Consider the following 22,602-nt stretch of genomic DNA (forward strand, 5'->3'; position numbering starts at 1 on the left):
AATCACCTATGAGATACGTGACCTTGGACAACTCTTCACTTTCTTCTCTGCTACAGGTGCATCAGGGAAACACAAACGGCTTCACAGATGTCATGGGAGGGCGATCAAAATTAAACCCTTTCTTGTTAGCCATCCTCTTGCCTTGTAAAGTTCTAAGATGCTCCCTAAAACCAGAACTTTGGGTCCATAAGCTTTTAGTTCAGCTCCTAACGAGTGTATCATTACCCTAATATCTGATTGCCTGCCTGGTCAAAGTGTAGGGACTTTTTCTTTCCCTTGCCACTTTCATATTTGATTTCTAAGAGCTGAAATCCCTGGATTTAAATTTGGCTCCACTACTGATGAGCTCTTTAAACTTGGCCAAATTACTTAACTTTATCTATACTTCTGCTGGCCTCCTCTGCAATCTGAGATTTATAGCAGTCATTTCCACGAGCTACCATGAGGATTCCTTGCATGTGCCCTGGGCACCTGTAGGCACTCAGAAGCAGTGCTTAGAACATGGAAGCAAAGCAGTCAGAAAATGCATGCTACTGTTGCTAGTGTTACTATTATTACTGGCAGGTTTATTTGCCACCACACCAAATCTTATGGTATGCACATTATTTAAAAAGCTGTCTAGGTGATTCTAAAGCATAGCTAGGCCTGAAAAATCTCCAATCTAACCCCACAATTTGAATGAATAGGGGAGAACACTGAGATCCTAAGTCAGAACGTGCAGCCATGACATACTCTAACTAGAACTGAGGTCTCTCAGTTCTGTGACATTCTTGCTCTAGTCTGTTTTTTAATAAAACACATGTCATTGAAAACCAGCAGTAATTCTAAGGATTACAGATGAGTTCCATTTCTCTCCTGGGCAACTGATGGAATCGAAAATAAAATCAAGAACCATGAATGTTAAGAAAGGTTCTAGGCAAGAGGCAACGTAATGCCTGATGAGCCTATAGAAAGTTTTTGAGAAAAAAAAAGATACAGTCTGACTTCAAATGAGTATTTTTTTTCTACTCGGATTTTGAATCTAACATGCAGGTATTTTTCCTTCCAGTTTTAATATCTCTTGATCACAGCTGGTCATAATGTCACTCCTTCAAATGAATTATGTGTACTGTGCCAGTTGACTTTGCCATTTAAAATGTCTTCAAATGATTATACTATGACCTGGCACTGAAACAAAAAGTACTTGCAAATAATAAAGCAATGGAAACAGAGAGGAAGGGTGGATATTTGATATTAGTGAAGAAATAAATGACTACACTTCTGTATTTTCTTGCAAAATAATAACCAAATGCTTTGTGCATCCAAAGAAAGAAAAATATCTTCAAGAAGATGAAGCTATATTGTTTGCTAACTATATAAGAGGCATGATACTGCCTAGCACACACCAATGTCAATGCAGGCAGGAGAAATTGCCAAATCTCTTGGAACAGATGAAATAAATTTGAAACCAAAAGGAGGCTGGTGTGGCCACCCATCATAGTTTCACAGCAGAATTTAATTTCTTGTGAAAGAAAAACGTGCATCTTACAATCAATGGTATCTAATGCTCTAGGATAAAATGAGTGAAAAAACAAAACAAGCTACATGGGATATGTTTTATTTTGCCTTAAGAAAATACTGATTTGTGCTTGAGCAGTTATATATATCTATTTTCCAAATATTCTTTACGTCTGGTATAGGAAGAGCTCAAAGATTCCAATGGCTTACAGCATCATGAGGAAGACAGAACTCTCCTTCAGCTTCATAATTGCTTTGACATCCCACTCGAATTTTGTTAGAAGTGGAGCTATTATTTATGTTGAAAACAAATAGGCCCCCTCCCCGCCCCCCACATGCCCAAGTCTTCTTGAAAAAAGTACGTTCCTGGATTCACTGTGCTCACCTCCTATAACCTCCCTAGTTCGATCTCAATGCCCCCAGGTTAAGGAGCACAAATTCAGAGTAAAGAAAACGGAGTCATTGAAAGACTTATTTGTTTAAAGGGGCAGGTAGTTCCTCTTAGTCATTTTAAAGTCCTCAGATTCTGACTTCAACTCTTTCCACATGCAGACAGAAGGGTAATGTTATTGTATGTACCGATGTACATGTATGTTACTGTATGTTCCTTGCTACTGCTGACAGTCCTGCTCTGTATTCATACACCAGCTGGTCTGTCCACTCTGTTGACATCCACCTAGGCTGTCTGCAGTTGGGGCTATTACAGATAAAACTGCTCCTTGGTCCAGTCTTCTGTGGAGTTGCGTTTTCACTTCTCTTGGGAAAAGACCTAGTGTTGGAACTGCTGAACCACAGGATCTGAGTATGTTTAGTTTTATAAGAACTTTCCAGATCCTTTTCTGGAGTAGAGATATCATTTCATAGTCCAGCAGGCAATGTACTACAGTTCTAGCTATTGCATGTACTTGTCACTATCAGTCTTCAATTTCAGCCATTTTGGTGACTGTACAGAATTTTATGGATGTACTATAATGTATTTAACCAAGCCCCTATGGTTAGACATTTCCAATGTTTCTTATTTTAAATAACATTATGGAAAATACCCTTGCATAATAACTTTCAGTGTACACACTTTTTTTCCCCATTAAGCTACATTAATCAATCTGATGTTATGAACATTTGCGTGGGTTTTGGTAAATTACTGGGCAGCCCTCCAGGCAGGTTGTAGCAATTTATACTTCTATAGGCTGGCTTACTCATTCATGTCTCTTCACCACTAACATGACTTCGTAAGTGAAAAGTGTCCTCGTTGTTGTTTCAATTTACATTAAGAAGGTGAATTAAAAAGCAGATTTTAAAAAGTTGATAAAAACAATGTGTCATGCGTATCGGTGATCTGTATTTCCTCTTGGGTAAACAAATGGTTCAAGATTTTGCCAGCTTTTCCATAGGAGCATTTATTTTATTTTTTTATTGATTTGTAAGCAATCTCTCTTTTAAAAAATTTTTATTTTATTTATTTATTTGTTTGAGAGAGAGAAAAAGCAAGGGTACATAAGCAGGGGGAGGAGCAGAGGGCAATCTCGAGTGGATTCCGGTGCTGCGGAGTGGACTCAAGTGGACTTTGGAGCTGATGCAGGGCTCAAGTTCATGAACCAGAGACCACGACCTGAGCCGAAATCAAGAGTCAGATGCTTAACTGACTGAGCCCCACAGGTGCCCCAGCATTCTTTAATTACAAAAGAAAATACCTTTGAATTTATGTTTAAAAATACTTTCCTCAGCTCAATCCTTAGTTAAGGATTTCTTTGGTTTCTATCAATTATTGACATTGCTGTTTCAAAATCAGGACAAATCTATCATTCTTTTCTTGTTTGGTTTCTTCCTGACAATGTATTAAAAAAGTCTTCCCCACCCCTAGAACAGATTTTCCCCTAAATTTCATGATAGTCCTTTCCTTCCACAGCTTTTCACTTTTAATTCTGAATACTCTGTGATTTATTTTGATATTTGGTGTGAGCCAAGAATCATTTTAAATTAACTTATTTTTATTTGCACATTTCATCATATTCTCACTGCTATCTACTGAATATTTCATCTTTTGTCCTATGATTTGAAATTTTTCTTCTAGTAGATCAAATTCCTATGTATATTTGCTTTTTTCCTTGGATTTCCTATTTAGTTCTAGTTCTACACTGTAATTATAATAGCTTTAAAATACAATTTTCTGGTTATATGATAAAATTAATCTTATTCTTTAAATAAAAGGAAGGAGGTTTCTTACCAGATAAATTTTAGAACTATTTCAGCCAAAGTTTCAAAGTTGTTAAAAATTATATTAAATATTTACACTTATTCCACAAGAACTAATGCCTCTAGAATATGATATGTGCATAGGGAAACAAGGCATGTTTCCCTGAAGTAATCAACGCTGCTTTTATGCCCCGATATAGGTTATTTGCAATTTTTTCCATTCTACATTTCTTGCAAAACTACTTCTAATATTTATGGTTTTATTGCTATTTTCAATAAGATCTTTTCTCGTAGTGTTTAAAATTGGAAATGGTAAACTAGGCAAGTATTTTATCACTGGTCACTTTTCAAATTTACTACTTCTAATAATCTTTCAGGTCTCTTCTCAGCAAAACAAAAAATAAAAACAAAAAAATACTTCTACGATCTCCTTTTCAATATATATACCCTTTTGAGTTTATAACTCTTCAAAGCTCTCTATCTAGATTTACTTATTTTAACTGACTAGCCAAAACAGTGATTAAAACAGAAACATTCAGCACAATGGGTAAAAAAGAAAAAAGTAGTGATCATAGGTATCTTTTAAACTCTTGCATCTGACTTTAATGGGGAATTTAAATCTGATGCTTGAAAATAAAATAACCAAATATTTTGCCTCTAGTGTCAAACTTACATACAAACTCTTTAAATGAAATAAATCTTATTTAAACATAGCAAGGAAAAGTAAACATTTCTAGAATGTTTCTAGAAAGTAAACATTTCCAGCCGGCCCTCCACACCTTCCATATTTTCTCAATTGTACCAACCATCTTTCCAATCTGCCCAAGCTGGAAACCCTGAATTCTTGTCATCTCCTTTTTCTCATCTCTAACATCTAACTGGTCTAAGGTTCTTCAGACAGCTATAAGTTTGTATTCTCTTTCCTATTTCCACGGCCTTGATAGCCAAGCATATAATTTCATGCTTTAAAAATAAAGGCTTTTTTACTCCTCAAAAAAAAAAAAAAAAAAAAAAGATCGATCTCCCTCCCATGTCACTAGTGACCTTTGTGACTTCATGATTTCATCTTATTATAGTACAATACATTTATCACTCCTGTTCAGAAATACAAATCTAGTGACTTGGTGGCTCAGTCGGTTAAGCAGTATCTTTGGCTCAGGTCCCGATCCCAGGGTCTGGGACTGAGCCCAGAAGCAGGCTCCCTGTTTTTCCCTCTGCCCCTCCCTGCTGCTCAATCAAGCTCTCTCTCTCAAATAAAGAAATAAAATCTTTAAAAAATAAAAAATGTAGTTTATCTTCCTAGAATCTTTAACTCTGTACTTTGTTTCTCTCCTAGACATTGCCTTTTCTGCCAGGTTTACTCCAATTCATTCTTTGAAACCTAGTTCAGATTTCCTCTTGGAAACACTCTCAAGTAGTTCTTGGCATTTAATTCTTCCAACCACTGGGCAGATAGCTGTATTTTAACATATTTATAGTCTACTAAATTATGTGTTTTCTTTCTCCCCTGTAGAGTATATGCTTCTAACTGGCAGAAATAATTGTCCTTTGTATCTTTAGCTTCTGAGTGAAAGACGGTCAGTATTTTTAAAGTTTACATGAAATGAAGATTAAGTTTATAAGCCAATCAAAATAGGATGTTTCAGGCAAATTATTTTACAAAATGAATCACCAAGGTCTTAAAAATTCATCATAAAATATTTTATCACCATTACTGAATTTCTTGTCCTTGTGAAAATGGTAGATGTGCATGTTCATAACCTCAGAAACTGCTAATTCCTTTATACAAGAGAATTCTCTGAACTTTTATTCAACTGGTCAATAAAAATTCTAGAAAAATTTAAAGATAATTAACAGTGCAAATGGGAACACATTTCATCTAATAGTTTCTGAGTAATTTCAATGTAATTAGTGACCAAGGATTATTAATGTAACCAGTAGTATAAATACATATTTATAACATAGGGATGAAAATATTTTTGATTAAAATCTCTGGTAATTAATAATATAATATTTAAATGCTACAAAATTGATCAATCATCAAATACCTTTTTTTTTAACAACAGAAGATAAACTCTTACTTGTGTACACACTGCTTTGTTCTCTGAGTGATACACTTTCTCTTTAGCTTTTTATCTTTATATTTTATTAGAGATACTCTTCACAATGAAAAAAGAAAAGCTTCACCAGCAACATGCAGAAGAATAAAGTGTAAATAAAAACTTACTCAATCCCATGATAATGACACACTGAGGCTTTTTCAAAAGGTAAACCCTGAAGTTTCCGAGGACTAAGTTCTGGTGTCAGAACAAAAGTCTTTTCCCTAAAACAAAGAAGTTTTCATTTGTATTTAGCTTATTTAATGAAAAATAGAGTTCAAGAAAGCATCTAGAAAACAAAATCTGACTTTCTTTTCTATAAGTGAATCTTACATGGGATAAAAATTATGTAACATCAAGAAAGCATAAGAAAGAAATCAAACAAGGTTAAGCCTAAGTGGGTTCTGTCTCTTACAATTCCGTGCACGTCAACTTTCTGAAGTTATGATGTTATTTATTTCACAGGACTATTCGGAGAAATGGCTAAATCAAGAATGAAAAATGATTTGTAGTGGAAACTCAAGAAACAGCATTATTCCAGAAGAATTTTTTGTTGTTGTTATTGGTATAGTGAACTAATGTTGTTGCATTTAGTTAGGTTCTTCTTAGGAGGGGGATAATTAAAGTCAATTAAAATCTTTTGGTAACAAAAGTATTTACTTCCTACTGTAACACATGAAGAATCCAGATTTTTCTTCCCCTGGGAATATAGTCATGTTGACACCTACTTTAAGAGTTAGCAACCTGTTAGATATCAAAGGATATGGAGACTGCTGACTTCGGTTATGCTTTTGAAGTAGATTCCAATCAGCAGGTATGGGAGAAGCAATCATATGGTGAGCTTACAGTAAATATTCATGCTCAACCCCTTCCATATGCAGACCCGCAGTGGTATATCAAAATCTCAGGAAGAAGAAGGTCACTGCAATTAGGTTAAACTCTCCTGCTTATTCTAAGAGGTGCCCACTCCCCGCAACCCTCACCTTTCTCTTCCTGAGTTGAGAGGCACTGTTCCGATTCAACGGATCATGTTCCTGAAGCTCAGAACAGGTTAGATGGAAATGGGAGAAGAATGCAACGGCGCCTCTATGACTATGCAACATAGTCAAGAGAATGAAATACCAGGCGCCTGAATTCAGAAGACTTGGAGACGGTATACGGAAATGCAAGCAGATAGTATAGTTCCATGAGTAAGTACGCCCTCACATTTTTTGCCTTATGGTTTAATAATGAAAACTACCCACTTGCCACTGAAAATTATTGAGGGTACTATAATAAGCATTTGAGATTATTACATTAAAGTATAAGGCATATACCAAGTATGAATCTTAGAATTTATAACCTAATCCACCCATTTAAAGTGTTCCACAAAAAATAACACTAATTAATTGCAATGACCCCAGGATTTTGATGACTCACTATTCAAGTGAGTAATTTCCTAATGTAAAATGATTTAGGTACCTAGCATTTCACTTCCTTCCCTTACCACGGTGTCTTCCATTTCTTATTTCAATACTCTCAGCAACTTTATGTACTTTTCTTTAGATTTACTCATAACCTATTCTTTCTAAACGAAATGTTTTAGCAAATATGTATTTCGTCAACGTTTAGTATTTCTTTGGTATACACACAGGAGACATGCCTGCAGTTTGTTCAACATTTCAATAGCTCCTTACACAGGTAGACATTTTAATAAGAGCCCACAGGTTCCTGATTCATTGTTAGGAAATCTCATTCTTCAATTTCAATGTTAATAGAAGATTATTGGGTAATGTTGTCATTCTTTATTAACATGAAGAAACTGTATCAAATTTCTCTAAATAAAATATCTATAAATTACAGAAAAAATAGTATCTCCTCTATAAGTATATCCCCTAATGTTGGCATCTAGAAAAACGCTCTCTTCAAAGAGTACAACATATAAAATTCAGTTTTGGAAAATCTGTTCAACTTTGTCAATTCATACTTAATGATCCGGAAGGACAATATCCAATAGCTAACTAGATGAAAAATGTGGATATACTTCTTCACTCTCTTGATTCCCATTAAAAAGAATATCAATATTTCAAAGCTATGAGGAAAGAAAAATTATACAACTTTTATGTCATTAAGATCATTAAGTCATTAAAACCCATAATTACTAAGATTCTCAAGTTTTCAAAGTTGCTCCTTCTCTCTCTCTCGAGTGAACATTCACATGAAGGTAATAAGCTCCAGGATGATTTATGAGATAGAACTAATGTCAAATAAATCCCTTCCCAAGTGTACCTTTAAAATCAATATTTGCCAAAACAAGTTTTGTAGAAGTGATTAAAATGATCTATAATTTTTAAGGTTCTCTGGGAGGTCTTCAAAATAATGGATTAACAATTAAGATGGGAGAGTGATCAAACAATTCAAATCTCACAGGTAATTGACATCACAATTTTACCTGTAATTAAGTCAGCTTTAGCAACATCTGGTATTTATTAACTAGTAACTTATTTGTCTTGGAAGTCAAATTAGCAGTAAACTCTTCACATAGACACTGAGTACTCAGTAATATTATAGTTTCAAAAGCATATTTATTATACTTTTCTGTCCTCTTCAGCTGAAGGCTGTGCTTTTTGCTAATATTAGGCATGACATGACAATGTCATAACAGGTAATGGCAAAACTCAAAACTAGAGAATAATGTAGAAAAAAGAGTTTAAAAAATTTGCAAGTCAAATTACAATTTTTTCTTCTTTGTATACAAAGTAGAAACTACTGCTTCTACAGGGAATAAACTGAGGTTGCTTTTGCTTTTACTATCCTTATTTTCCTTATATTCAATAACACCAAATAACAGGACATTGGCTAAGGTAAAATGTGAGGATTAAGTCCAACCGATAATCCCTGGAGCCCAAGGAGCATAGGCATCAATTAACAAAGGTAATGAGATGCAATGTGCTTTAAATGATTTTTAAAAAATCAATTGGTGGGCACCTGGGTGGCTCAGTAGTTTAAGCCTCTGCCTTCGGCTCAGGTCATGATCTCAGGGTCCTGGGATCGAGCCCCGCATCGGGCTCTCTGCTCAGCAGGGAGCCTGCTTCCTTCTCCCCACCGCTTGCTCTGCCTACTTCTGATTTCTCGCTCTGTCAAATAAATAAATAAAATCTTAAAAAAAAAAATTTAATTGGCATGGGGCACCTGGGTGGCTCAGTGGGTTGAGGCCTCTGCCGCCAGCTCAGGTTATGATCCCAGGGTCCTAGGATGGAGCCCCATATCCATCTCTCTGCTCAGCAGGGAGCCTGCTTCCTTCTTTCTCTGCCTGCCTCTCTGCCAACTTGTGATCCCTATCTGTTAAATAAATAATAAAATCTTTAAAAAAATTAATTGGCAATTATAAGTTTGTCACTTACCCCTTTTGGATCTGTAAAGGCTGAAGATCTCCAATTGGTAATCCATCTGAGGTAAAGAATTTTAGTAATTCTTTTGCATCCAATAATGTGATCGAGTCCCGTGGACTCTCTTTGTGACCCAGCAACTGTTCAGATGAACGAGGTAATGAACCAGTTCTGAAAAAATAACGTTATATAGATTGTTAAAAGTAGATCAGAATTCACCATAGTCAGGAAAAGGTGATATGAGTAGAAACCAGAACAAAGAAAACTACAGAACTATATACTGAGGAAAGAAAATAAAGTAAAATCTTTGTGAATCATTTAGTATAAAAGTATATTTTTAAAAATCTGTAAGTCAAAGTAAAACTTATTGTTAACCATGTCAGTAATGCTACTACTTGACTAAAATAAGCATAATTATTCTTTAAAAAAATTTTTTTTTAAAGATTTTATTCATTTATTTGACAGAGATCACAAGCAGGCAGAGAGGCAGTCAGAGAGAGAGGAGGAAGCAGGCTCCCTGCCAGGCAGAGAGCCTGATGCGGGGCTCAATCCCACGACCCTGGGATCAAGACCCGAGCCGAACGCAGATGCCCCAACCCACTGAGCCACCCAGGCGCCCCTTAAGAATTTTTTTAAATTTTATTTATTTGACAGAGAGAGATCCCAAATAGGCAGAGAGAGAGAGGGAAGCAGGCTCCCTGCTAAGCAAAGAGCCCGATGAGGGGCTCGATCCCAAGACTCTGAGATCATGACCTGAGCCGAAGACAGAGGCTTAACACACTGAGCCACCCAGGCACCCCGCATAATTACATTCATTATAAATGATGGCATAAGGAGCACCTGGGCGGCTTAGTCCTTGAGCATCTGACTCTTGATTTAGGCTAAGGTCATGATTTCAGAGTCATGGGATCAAAGCCCTGCACTGGGCTTTGAGTTGAGCGGGTAGTCTGCTTGAGATTCTCTCTCTCCCTCTGCCCTTCACCCCTGCTCTCTCTCTAAAATAAACAAATTAGGAGAAGTGAGTTGGGGGAAATCAGAAGAGGAGACAAACCATGAGAAACTGTGGGCTCTGAGAAACAAACTGAGAGTTTTGGAGGGGTGGGGAGTGGGGGGTTGGGTGAGCCTTGTGGTGGGTATTAAGGAGGGCATGTATTCCATGGAGTACTGGATGTGGTGCATAAACAATAAACTTTGGAACACTGAAAAAAATAAATTAAAAAAATTTTTTAAAAAATAAATAAATGATGGCATGATTATTTAGTAGTGTGAAGTTATCCATTCTATAAAATTTCAATCTAAATGTTTTTGTATGTTCTGAAACCCCATAATCTCAAAAATTTTGATGGTAGAAAGTGAGTGTTCCAATTTTCTATGAACTTGAAAGATTACTTGAAGCACAACCATGAAATGAGACAGTTATCAGAAATCTCTCCCAAGGTCTCTCCTAGCCATGATTATAACATTACGAATAAGCACTGAATCATTATTATACCTGAAATATATACAAGAGTTTATACTTCTCAAACTATTTGAGATACAATGTGTTCTTAATCCTTACAAATTTCCTTGACAAAGACAGAACAGTTCTTATCTCAAAATGAATACCTGAAAACAAGTACTTTCTAAAGTGAAAGTCAGTGTACCAGACCTAGAAAAGAATCATTATTACTGATTTTCAGAAAAAGATACTACCACACATTAGTTTGTATTATAAGCCCAGGGTGACAGAGCCATTTAAAATGATAGTTGGAACCGGACTGACCCTGAATTAGGTACTATTTCTACCTACACTCTCACTCTGTAAACCCAAAAATCTCAAGGGAAGTTTAAAAACCAGAAAAAGGAAAACACTTGCAGTGGTTTTATCAAGCACTGAGTCACAGATCATGCTATCGATCTGCCACAAAGCAGAAATAAAATCTTTCAATACCTGCACAAAAAATTAATTCATGACTTTCTAGTACTACAACTACTTCCTGATTACTTAATCACTCCAATCGAGCATATTATTGGTGATTATATAATTAAAATGTTGACACTATGGTTTTAGACTTCTATTTCTGTAAAGATCAATAATGTACCAACAGTGTGTCCCTTTCCCACTCCTATCCTTTATTTTTATTTATTTATCTAAATTTTATTTATTTTTAATAACATATAATGTATTATTTGCTTCAAGGGTACAGGTCTGTGAATCATCAGTCTTACACAATTCACGGCACTCACCATAGCACGTACCCTCCCCAATGTCCATACCCAGCCACCCTCTCCCTCCTCCCACCCCCCACAACCCCTCAGTTTGTTTCCTGAGATTAAGAGTCTCTTTTTTTTGAGATTTTGTTTATTTATTTGACAGACAGAGATCATAGGTAGGCAGAGAGGCAGGCAGAGAGAGAGGGGGAAGCAGGCTCCCCACTGAGCAGAGAGCCTGATGTGGGGCTCGATCCCAGGATCCTGAGATCATGACCTGAGCTGAAGGCAGAGGCTTTAACCCACCGAGTCACCCAGGCACCCCTGAGATTAAGAGTCTCTTATGGTTCGTCTCCCTCCCTGGTCCTATCTTGTTTCATTTTTTCCCTCCCTAGCCCCCACGACCCCCTGCCCCATCTCTCAAGTTCCTCATATCAGAGAGATCATATAATTCTCTTTCTCTGATTGACTTATTTTGCTCACCATAATACCCTCTAGTTCCATCCACATTGTTGCAAATGGCAAGATTTTGTTTCCTTTGATGGCTGCATAGTATTCCATTGTGTGTGTGTGTGTGTGTGTGTGTATACATATATATACATCTTCTTTATCCATTCCTCTGTTGATGGACATCTAGGTTCTTTCCATAGTTTGGCTATTGGGGACATGGCTGCTGTAAACATTCAGGTGCATGTGCCCCTTAGAATGATTACATTTGTATCTTTAGGGTAAATACCCAGTAGTGCGATTGCTGGGTCGTAGGGTAACTTTATTTTCAACTTTTTGAGGAACCTCCATGCTGTTTTCCAGACTGGCTGTACCAGCTTGCATTCCCACCAACAGTGTGGGAGGGTTCACCTTTCTCCGCATCCTCATCAGCATCTGTCATTTCCTGACTTGTTAATTTTAGCCATTCTGACTAGTGTGAGGTGGTATCTCACTGTGGTTTTGATTTGCATTTTCCTGTTGTTGCTGAGTGATGTTGAGCACTTTTACATGCGTCTGTTCGCCATCTGGATGTCTTCTCTGCAGAAATATCTGTTCATGTCTTCTGCCCATTTTTTATTGGATTATTTGTTCTTTGGGTGTTGAGTCTGATAAATTTTTAAGATTTTGGATATTAGTCTTTTATCTGATATGTCATTTGCAAATATCTTCTCCCATTCTGTCAGTTGTCTTTTGGTTTTGTTGACTGTTTCCTTTGGTGTGCAAAAGCTTTTGATCTTTTTTTTTTTTTTTTAAAGATTTTATTTTTTTTTTATTTGACAGAGAGAAATCACAAGTAGATGGAGAGGCAGGCAGAGAGAGAGAGAGGGAAGCAGGCTCCCTGCTGAGCAGGGAGCCTGATACGGGACTCGATCCCAGGACCCTGAGATCATGACCTGAGCCGAAGGCAGCGGCTTAACCCACTGAGCCATCCAGGCGCCCAAAAGCTTTTGATCTTGATGAAGTTCCAATAGTTCATTTTTGCCCTTGCTTCCCTTGCCTTTGGAGATGTTTATAGGAAGAAGTTGCTGAGGCTGAAGAGGAAGAGATTGCTGACTATGTTCTCAAGGATTCTGGTGAATTCCTGTCTCACATTGAGGTCTTTCATCCATTTTGAGTCTATTTTTGTGTGTGGTGTAAGGAAATGGTCCAGTTTCATTTTTCTACATGTGGCTGTCCAATTTCCCCACTACCACTTGTTGAAGAGACTGTCTTTTTTCTATTAGACATTCTTTCCTGCTTTGTTGAAGATTAGTTGACCATAGAGTTGAGGATCCATTTCTGGGCTCTCTATTTTGTTCCACTGATCTGTATGTCTGTTTTTGTGCCAGTACCATACTGTCTTGATGATTACAGCTTTGTAATAGAGCTTGACTTTTAAATTGAAAATATAAATCTAATAAAAACAGTCAAACAAGAAAATACACAAATGTTTTCTCTGAACTTCATACCCTAAGAGGGTAGGAACTACATTATGAGTTTAATTTAATTTCTACACAGCTATTCTCTAATTGTGATTCACAAAGGTTTCTTAATGAATATTACTCCCAGTCATTTTATAGGCCAGATGCATTGGGGGCATGTGTAATTTGCATTTACATAGGACCCTAAACACAAAGATATCAAAGCAATTTCAAAGCACAGTTTGTGACAAATTACACCACCAAGATATGTCTTAGTTTAAAATCAATCAATCAATAAAATAATAGCATGTTATTTTGTCCAGTGTTTGCAAAGTTACAAAGTATTTTTTCATAAATCATCTCTGTAAGCATTGACAACTTTGAATTAGAACTGGGATTGCTATCCCCATCTTAAGGATGAAGCAACAAAGTCACAGAATAGGTGAGTTTGTCCAAAATCAAATTCTTGCCTTCTGAATTTCACTATGTAAAGATTCCTTAATTCACCAGTGAAGCCTGTTTTAACACAATACAAATTCTGAAAATATGCAAAGTAATTTTTGTTCCCAACCAAGAATTCAATGATATCTCCCCATATTGTGATGCACTGAGAAGTAGTTGAGCATTGACTCTGTAAATATCACTGGAAGACACTAAAAAGAGTTCACTGATGATAATGTACAGACTCACAAACACTGCGTGTAATTTAGTAATATAGGTATGACTTGAGTAGGAGAAAGGAGGTAAGGAGAATAAAAGGAGATAGATATACCAATGTAGAATGAGGTAAAAAAGGTGCAATAAAATAAGCTTCATGACAGAGGTAATGATCTAGTCCTTGGGTGCTTAATGAAGGAAGAGAACACTGAGTTGCAACATTTATAAAAGGCTTAAGAGAAACGTGATATTTGATCTAGACCTTGAATGACAAACAATCTAGTTCAAGATGATGATGCATTAAACATACACATTAACCTCTCCACTCGAACAAATGGAAATCACAGTAAGGAAGTACCAAACACTAAATTCATAGGAAGGTTGAGAAATGTTAGATGAAAAAATGGTGGAAAAAACAAAAGTGATAAACTAGAGCAAGCATGTAAATTAGAGCTAGAGAAAGAAACAGAACAATGTGGCCTCTGTCTTCTTCTCATCCCACAATGCCACAGGTAAAAGACTCGACAGAGAGGCGGAGTGGCAGTGGGGAGAAATCCAGCAATGCCTTTTAAGAGTCCTACTAGAACAACTGTTCAAGGACCACCCTCCCACACCTCCCCTTATCCCTGCAATTTTATCTCAAGTGAAAAACAGAGAAATTGCTCTCTGAAGATCCAGAACTAGGTGCCTGTCCCAACCTCAGTGCTGATGCCCCCAGCATAAAGTGAATTCAGTATTCATTCAGTACTGAGTGAAGGACCAAGGCTGCCTACCTTCTGATACCCCCAGAGGTGTCCCAACGTGAAGCCTTCTAAGTATGCCCCTACCTGCATCTCCCTCCCCACGATATTCAGATGAGAAGAGGCAGGAAACAGAACGACACATATAGAGAGAAAATTAACATCAACTACCTATATAAAGCAGCTTCGTACTAAATTCCAACCTAGCAACAATCAAGGACCATCAGACATGGGAGGAAAGCTACACATAAGAAAAAAACACCAGAGGAACAAACAGAACAGGTCCAGGGATAATGAGATCATCTAAGGAACAGAGAAAACAAGTTAAAAGAAGTTTCCAATTAACATGCTTTTAATATCTTCTGAATTCTCATCATTAATAAAAGAAGAGATTGCTAATGAAAAAACAGAGTTGAGAATCAAAAAAAAACCTTTCAGGAATTTAAAATATAACCTTCAAAAAAGTAAAAGATGAAAGCATAGGTCAAGAAAATATGCCAGATGGGGGAGTGCTGATGATACTGACTCCATCTTTGGCCCTCCATCCCATTCATGCAATGACCTCTCTTGGGACTACGTGTTTCGGGTCTCCTGGAGGTTGATGAATGCCCTGACCAGGATTTGGAAAGGCTTGTTCCGACCATCCCTGAAGCTGTTTAGGTAACTAGCAGAGATAGCCTAGTTTCTTCCCCTTTCTCCTTTCTGGCACACAGATGGCCCCACCAGATATGCTAAACATTTTGACCTCACTACGATGACCTCTGCTCATCCCCTCACTCTACAAAAGTCTACAGATTATGGCCCGGACTTTGTGGAGAACAGCTGCCCAGGGCTGAACTGTCGTCTGCTTGAAACCCCATCAGTAAGTTACTCTGAATAAAACTATGTAGAAGGTATGGAAGGGTTTGCTTCGTTTTTACATTTCCGAGTGCCTTCTCAGTTTGGAGGATACTTTACCGTCCCTCTTCCATCTTCTAACACCCAGAACATAGAGCAGTAAAGAGAGTCTAGAAAGGGATCCACTAAAACGTTAAGAGTGAATATGTACACACAGAAAGTACAAGCAGAGGGTGAGAAGGGGCAGCACTGTCTCAACACCCTCCTCTGTAACGCTCCATCTACTTACAGTACGCATACATTCCTTTAATAAGGGAAATATTATTTTCTACGAAAACTAGAAAGTATGTACATTTCACAAACAATGTAAAGATTAAGAAAAAAAATGCTCATTTAAAAATACTGAGTTATTTAAATATTACCTCATTTTCTGTTTAGCTTTTTCAAAATTTTCCAAATTTTGAAGAACATGCCTTTCTGGCCATTCCAGAGGGTTGTTTTCCATTAGATTTGAAGAAGTAGGTTCCACTGAACTGCTGTCTAAAGGGAAAGAAATCTAAATAAGTACTGAAAATTGTTAACATATTGAATTTTGCTATATGAAAATATATACATGTAGATCTATCCATCCATCCATGTGTACATGCACACATGTGTATATAAAGCTGTGTTGGGGGGCGCCTGGGTGGCTTGGTGGGTTAAGTCTCTGTCTTCGGCTCAGGTCATGATCTCAAAGTCCTAGGATGGAGCCTGGGATGGAGCCTCTGCTCAATGGGGAGCCTGCTTCCCTACTTCTCTTTCTCTGCCTACTTGTGATTTCTGTCAAATGAATAAATAAAAATCTTTAAAAAAAAAAAAAAAAGGCAAGAACAAAATACTTGATTATTTAAAAAAAAAAAAAAGCTGTGTTGCATAAGCTGTGCAATACTTACCCACTGAACCACCTGGTGCCCCCAAAAGTTCATGTTCTTAAAAGAGATTACTTCATTCTCAAAAGTATAATAATATAATAGATAATACAAGATGTTCTCAGATAAAGATTACCTTAGGAAGAATTTTCACTTATCCATTTACATATAATATACATATATTATACGTTATATACATATACATCTTCAAGTAAATCACTAACATTAAATGTTATTTCACTAACAGTGTGTTTACTCTTCTAGCTAGTATGCTGCAATGAACTGAGATTGCTAATAATACTACAGTCTGTATCAAAAACAAAGGGACAGGGGTGCCGGGGTGGCTCAGTGGGTTAAAGCCTCTGCCTTCGGCTCAGGTCATGATCCCAGGGTCCTGGGATAGAGCCCCGCATTGGGCTCTCTGCTCAGTGGGGAGTCTGCTTTCTCCTCTCGCTCTGCCTGCCTCTCTAACTACTTGTGATCTCTGTCAAATAAATAAATAAAATCTTAAAAAAAAAAATTTACAAAAAAAAAAAGGGACAGTTTCCATTTGCATTATAAAATATGAGTACATCCAAACTATTTCAGCACTGTCAAAATTACTAACTGTACTACTTTTGGGATTCTCAAACCATCTGGTTTTTTATATTGTTTTGAACTACTACATACTATTCTAATAAATTAGCTGAAAATTACTGGACATTAGTGGTCTGACTAGCCAACAGTTCTGACAAAAATATCCATTTTATACTTTGAAGTCTTACAAAATGATAATTTGGTAAATGCATTTTTATACAAAAAAAGAAAAAACATAAAACCAAAGCCAACTGCATGTTATTTTCCCTTTATTCATTAAACTACTCAACCTTGAACATTTTAAAAATATCTTTAATGACTACGTTGGATTGCCCCCACCAAAAACCATCTAAATATACTACTTCCCATCTCATAATAAGAGTAGTGAAATGCTATTTTATATGGCAATAAAATTTAAGATGAAATAATCTACTTTTTAATGTTGACATGGCTTTCCACTATAAGTGCAAAGCAAATATCATTAGCAGATCTGAACAGATACATGCTGAGAACTCAAAAGAACACAAGTCATGTTAAATAAAAGTAGACATTAATTGTTCTAAATATTACAATATAATTAATTATTAATTATTGTTGGCTACACAATTTACATAAATATAAATGACATAGACTAAATAGTAAGGAGTGCATGGACAAATATTCATATGTACTTTTGGGGTATAATTTAATATAATTCTTACAGTAAAGCAAGACACAATATTTTATTTATGTGGCAGTCAGGACACTAGGACATGCTGATAACCAAAAAGCACAAAAAGGGCCTCTGAGAAACCAAGAACGCTGCTTTTTATTTTATTTATTTATTTTTTTTAAGTGTTTTACTTTACAGGAGAAACAAAGAAATGAAAGCAATGCAGTAGGGAAATAGGGACTCAAAACCTGCCCTACACAAATCAAGGCCAACAAAAAAGAAGTAATACTACAGATGATAATACGTGCACAGCCATCCCAGCCTTACATACATAAATACGAATAAATCACAAAGAAAAGGTTATATTGTAGTCGGCATATTCTGTTTAATAAAGTAAGAATTATAAACATATACTAGAAGATTCTTATTAAAATATCTAAAATAATAAAACCGTGATCTGATAAAATTATAAGAAAACTCATTTATGCAGTATGTTTATGTGCCCCCATGGCCTGAGGTAAAAGAGACAGTTGCTGTATTTTGAGTCCAGATATGACACTTGGCATTGTGAAAGTTTTTAGCAACTTTGTGGCAATGAGTATAGAAAATGGTTTGATCAGGACATTTTCTCCCTGCTGATTTTCATGTTACACATGCTAGAGTGCTAGAGTTTTTATTTAAAAAAAAGGACAACAATAATCCTAATGATTGCCAATAATTCGTAATGAGCATGGTTATTAAATAATGGGATCAGAATATGAAATATGATTGACCTTATTGCTTCTTTTCCTGTATAATTTGCAACTAGATGTATTTACTCAAATAAAAGCTACCAAGGATGTTAAAAATCACAGCTTCATTATTAGGAGTCATATTCAAACATATAACCTGTCAAATTTCAGTTCAGGCTCTAAAAAAACCTTCAGGGTTTCTTTCATTTGTTAAATGTTATTTTGGGAGGAATCAACTCCTCTCTGCTGGGTACGGTCTTAGGCTCGAGGGCACTGGAGAAAGCAAGCAGACACACTCCACTCTCAGAGAACATATGGTTCACAGTGAAGACAAACTGTTATTAATAAATAATTACGTCTATAGTATATAATTTAAAATAGGAAAAATAAAAAGAAAGATACAGAAGATGAGAACCACTGGAAACAATTTAAAATGAGGAAAGTCTGGAAAAGCTTCTTCGAGGAAGTAACATTTAAGTCAAGATCGGAAGAATGACTGTCAGTTAATCAAGTAAAGACTGGGAGAAAAATATCCCAGAAAGAGGACACCACATGTGTAAAGGTCCTGAGGTGGAAAGGAAGGTGACGTGCTCAAGGAACGGAAAGACTGTGGCACCAAGGAAGCAGAAATGTGACGCTGGAGGAATCCAGAATCAGTATGAGGGTGGACATCATGTAGGATTTTTGTAAGCCGTATTAAGGACGACACATTCTATGTACAATGGAAAGCAATGACAAAACTCTGAGCAAAGGAGTGATATAATCTGATTTACATTTTAAGATGAGCACCCCAGTAAGCTCAGGGTGTTAATAGTGTTCTAGGACTTGATCTTGTATGAGTAACTGTAAGACACGTGTCCATACTTACAGAAAAACCCATGCAATGATTGCAGCCCTTCCTGCCTTGTAACCATTATCTCCTGCACAAAGTCTCTGAGTAAGCCAGCTTCTGTCTGAATCTGTCTGCCCTTTCTTACCTCCATACTCCACCGGCATGCAGCTTCTACCCCTGGGAAAATCCTATCTTCGCCACTCTACCTAGACCCTGTGCATCGCTCAAGACCTACATCCAAGTCCCTTTGCTCCTGACAAAGTGTTCTGTGATTCTCCTACCCTAGTTATATTCCTCTCCTCTAAATTCGTTTATTTAAAAACAAATATACAGCACTTCATACCAGGCAACTTTCTAAGCAACTTATAATGCTCCTTTAATCCTCCTAACAACCTATGTCATCTCTAATTTAAAGATGAAAAAAACCTGAGGCTTGGAGAGGTTAGAAAACTTGCCCAAAGTCAGACAGCAAGTAAGCCGCAGAGCCGCACTCAGCCTTGTTCGTCTGGCTTCGGAGCACATGCTGCAACCAAGAAGCTGTGTCTCTCATTTACGGAACACACCCCCTCCATTCACAAGGACTCTTATACTGCCTCCAACACCCGTCTGATTACTCTGCACTGTTACGAACATTCTTACTGGTATGGCATGATGATGATCATAATAATACAAACAGCTAACGGTTCTTTGGCATTTATTATGTTCTTACATACATCAACTCATCCAATCCTCACAATTAGTGAGTGAGAGACATTATTAGCTCATTTTAAACACGAAGAGGCAGAGGCAGGGAAAGGTGGAATAAATGCCCAACGATGTCCAGCGAACAAGTAACAAAACTCAGACTTGAGCCCTGGCACCTGAGCTCCAGAGCCTGGGCTCTTGAAACGGCAGTGCGTGCTTTCTCTGTAATTAGCTTCCGACATACATCATAACCTGCTGAAAGTCAAGGATCCACATTTTTTTTTTTTTTTTTTTAAGGATCCACATTTTTACTTCTTTGTGTACCTCTATGGTGTCAAACAGAGAAAGGCATCTGACAAACATTACTGTTAACTTGACTCTGGTCATTTTCTTATTAACCAATGGAATAAAAATGATTCTCACGGAATAAAAAAAAAATTACCCTGTACATTTAAAATGCAGGGCAATCATCAAATGCTTTCTTGTTAGATCTTGTAAAGCTTCACTGTATTCAAACATATCACAAGAATAGGAACCAGGAAGACAGAGCTGTAAGTTAATAGAGAAATGATTTCCTGTTCCTTCGATGAAATTTGGGGACTATTCCTGCTACAATGAACAGCAAATAGGGAGCATCTTAATGCAGGTAGTTTTAACTATGGTAAACTTACTGTGTAGGTTCAACTGTTCTCATCTTAGGAAAATATAGCTTAGTAGAAATCCAGCTGAGTACAATTACTAAGAGGACTCACCTTCAAATGCTTCTCCCTCTGCTCAAAACAATTATATTAAACATGCTTAATGAAAGAAGTGCCAGAAAGCTTTCAATGTCTAAATGATGAGAAATACGTACGAAAAGAACTAATATTTAAACTAACAAAAAACTTACCATTTAACATATTGGCGGTTTTAATTTTGTCCGTCTTTATTGGAATTGTTTTAGGAATAAAAGCGTCAAAATGATCTAAAAAGCGTTCCCTTATGAGTATTAATAGACTTTTGAGTTCATCAATAGAAACTACTTCAGGCAGGTTGGCCAACTTTCTCCTTTCTGTAAGACAAAGAAAAACCATGCAACTATTACTTTAAAAAACTCTCAAGAAGTGCATCTACTACTCTTACGATAAATATTTTCAGAAGTAAAGTTGAATTTCTCCAGCAAATCAACATTCCTATGTAGGCCTGTTTTCATTTTCAGCCCATCTGTAGGTAATGATAGAATTCCCAGCTACACGAGATAAACAAAAATAGAGTAATCTGTTCACACCACGAAGTGATGAATGGTAAAGGCAAGTTTGCAAGTTTTCAGAATATACCGCAGAGCATTAAGAACATTGGTGTTTATGTGAAAAGTAAAACCTGTAAGACTTTGAGTTAAATGTGGTAGGTTGGCCACTTCCATCTTTTTCTTCTTCTTCCCCAAACCTAAACTCACAGCAAAGGAATTTAAAAAAGGACAACCAAAGCGGAAACAATAAATAATGACAGTTTTGGACATATTGGAAGGTAAGATGATGGTGGAGGGGTAGCCGAGTTGGTACAGCAGAGGAAAGTCATCTGGGTCCCCGCAGAGGCGCTGCTGTGAGGTGTTAGGAAGATGACTGGCGGGGGGGGGGGGGGGGGGGGATGCGGACGACACAGGCTGAAACAGGATGGCGTGCGTATTTAGGGAAGGGGCAGGAAAACTCTGTTCTCTCTCTCTCTCTTTTTTTTTTTTTGGTAGAAGCTGAAAAAGAGTCCCAGCCCATGGAGCATTAGGCACACCGAAAGGCAGCCCCGAAATGGGGGTTAAAACTGGGGGACAAAACGGAAGTGTACATACTGAAAGGACCGACTCCAAGCCCCGGAGCCGGGAAGCCAGCAGCTATAATATAAATGCTCCACTACAAAGGGCAAAGGGGCCCCCCTTTTGAAAAACTGAATGCCCCTTGAGAAAAGAGCACGATCCTGATATTGAAGTGGAGGTAGGGATAGGAGCTCACAACCAAGGATGTCTCGTCACTCCACCTGCCCTATACCACAGCTTGCCAGACAGTATATTAGAGCAAGGTATGTAAGGCTTCCCATCTAAAACAGAACAGACAGAAAAGAATCATCGGACATTTAGGAAACAGTGATTTAGAAAGCCTAGGTGCCTCAGTTGGTTACGTTTTCTACCTTCAGCTCAGGTCACCATCCCAGGGTATTGGGATTGAGTCCCTTGTCAGGCTCCCTGCTCAGCGGGGAGCCTGCTTCTTCTCCCTCTGCCTGTTGCTCCCCCTGCTTGTGCTCTCTCTTTCTCTCTCTCTGTGACAAATAAAATCTTTTTGTTAAAAAAAGGAACATAGTGATTCAAAGGAGCACATGCATCCCAATGTTTATGGCAGCAATGTCTGCAATAGCCAAATAATGGGAATGTCCCTCGACAGATGAGTACAGAAAGAAGATATGGGGTGTGTGTGTGTGTGTGTGTGTGTGCATCAAAAAGAATGAAATCTCGCCATTTGCAATGATGTGGCTAGAACTAGAGGATATAATGCTAAGTGAAATAAGTCAGTCAGAGAAAGACAAATATCATAGGATTTCACTCATATGTGGAATTTAAGAAACAAAACATGAACACAGGGGAAGGGAAGGAAAAATAAGATGAAAATAGAGAGGGAGGCAAACCATAAGAGATGCTGAACTCCAGGAAACAAACTGGAAATTGCTGCGGGGGTGGGGGTGGGGGGAAGGGGTAACTGGGTGATGGGCATGAAGGAGGGCACCT

The 22,602-nt window shown here is 37.3% G+C and overlaps 1 protein-coding gene across 4 annotated transcripts in view; it reads right to left on the bottom strand.

The window, feature by feature from the left end:
- Positions 1–22,602, bottom strand: part of LOC122904336 (MDM2 binding protein) — a 74,780-nt gene that overhangs the window by 8,164 nt on the left and 44,014 nt on the right. For all 4 annotated transcript variants that reach the window (XM_044245027.1, XM_044245029.1, XM_044245028.1 and 1 more), the window contains 4 exons: positions 20,743–20,904; positions 15,893–16,010; positions 9,173–9,328; positions 5,918–6,013 (listed from right to left, as the gene is read on the bottom strand). In XM_044245027.1, the coding sequence (XP_044100962.1) occupies positions 5,918–6,013; positions 9,173–9,328; positions 15,893–16,010; positions 20,743–20,904 (532 nt within the window). The remainder of the gene's footprint in view (positions 1–5,917; positions 6,014–9,172; positions 9,329–15,892; positions 16,011–20,742; positions 20,905–22,602) is intronic.

This window comes from Neovison vison, chromosome 4 (genome assembly GCF_020171115.1).
Source record: "Neovison vison isolate M4711 chromosome 4, ASM_NN_V1, whole genome shotgun sequence".
In the NCBI taxonomy this organism is placed as follows: Eukaryota; Metazoa; Chordata; class Mammalia; order Carnivora; family Mustelidae; genus Neogale; species Neogale vison.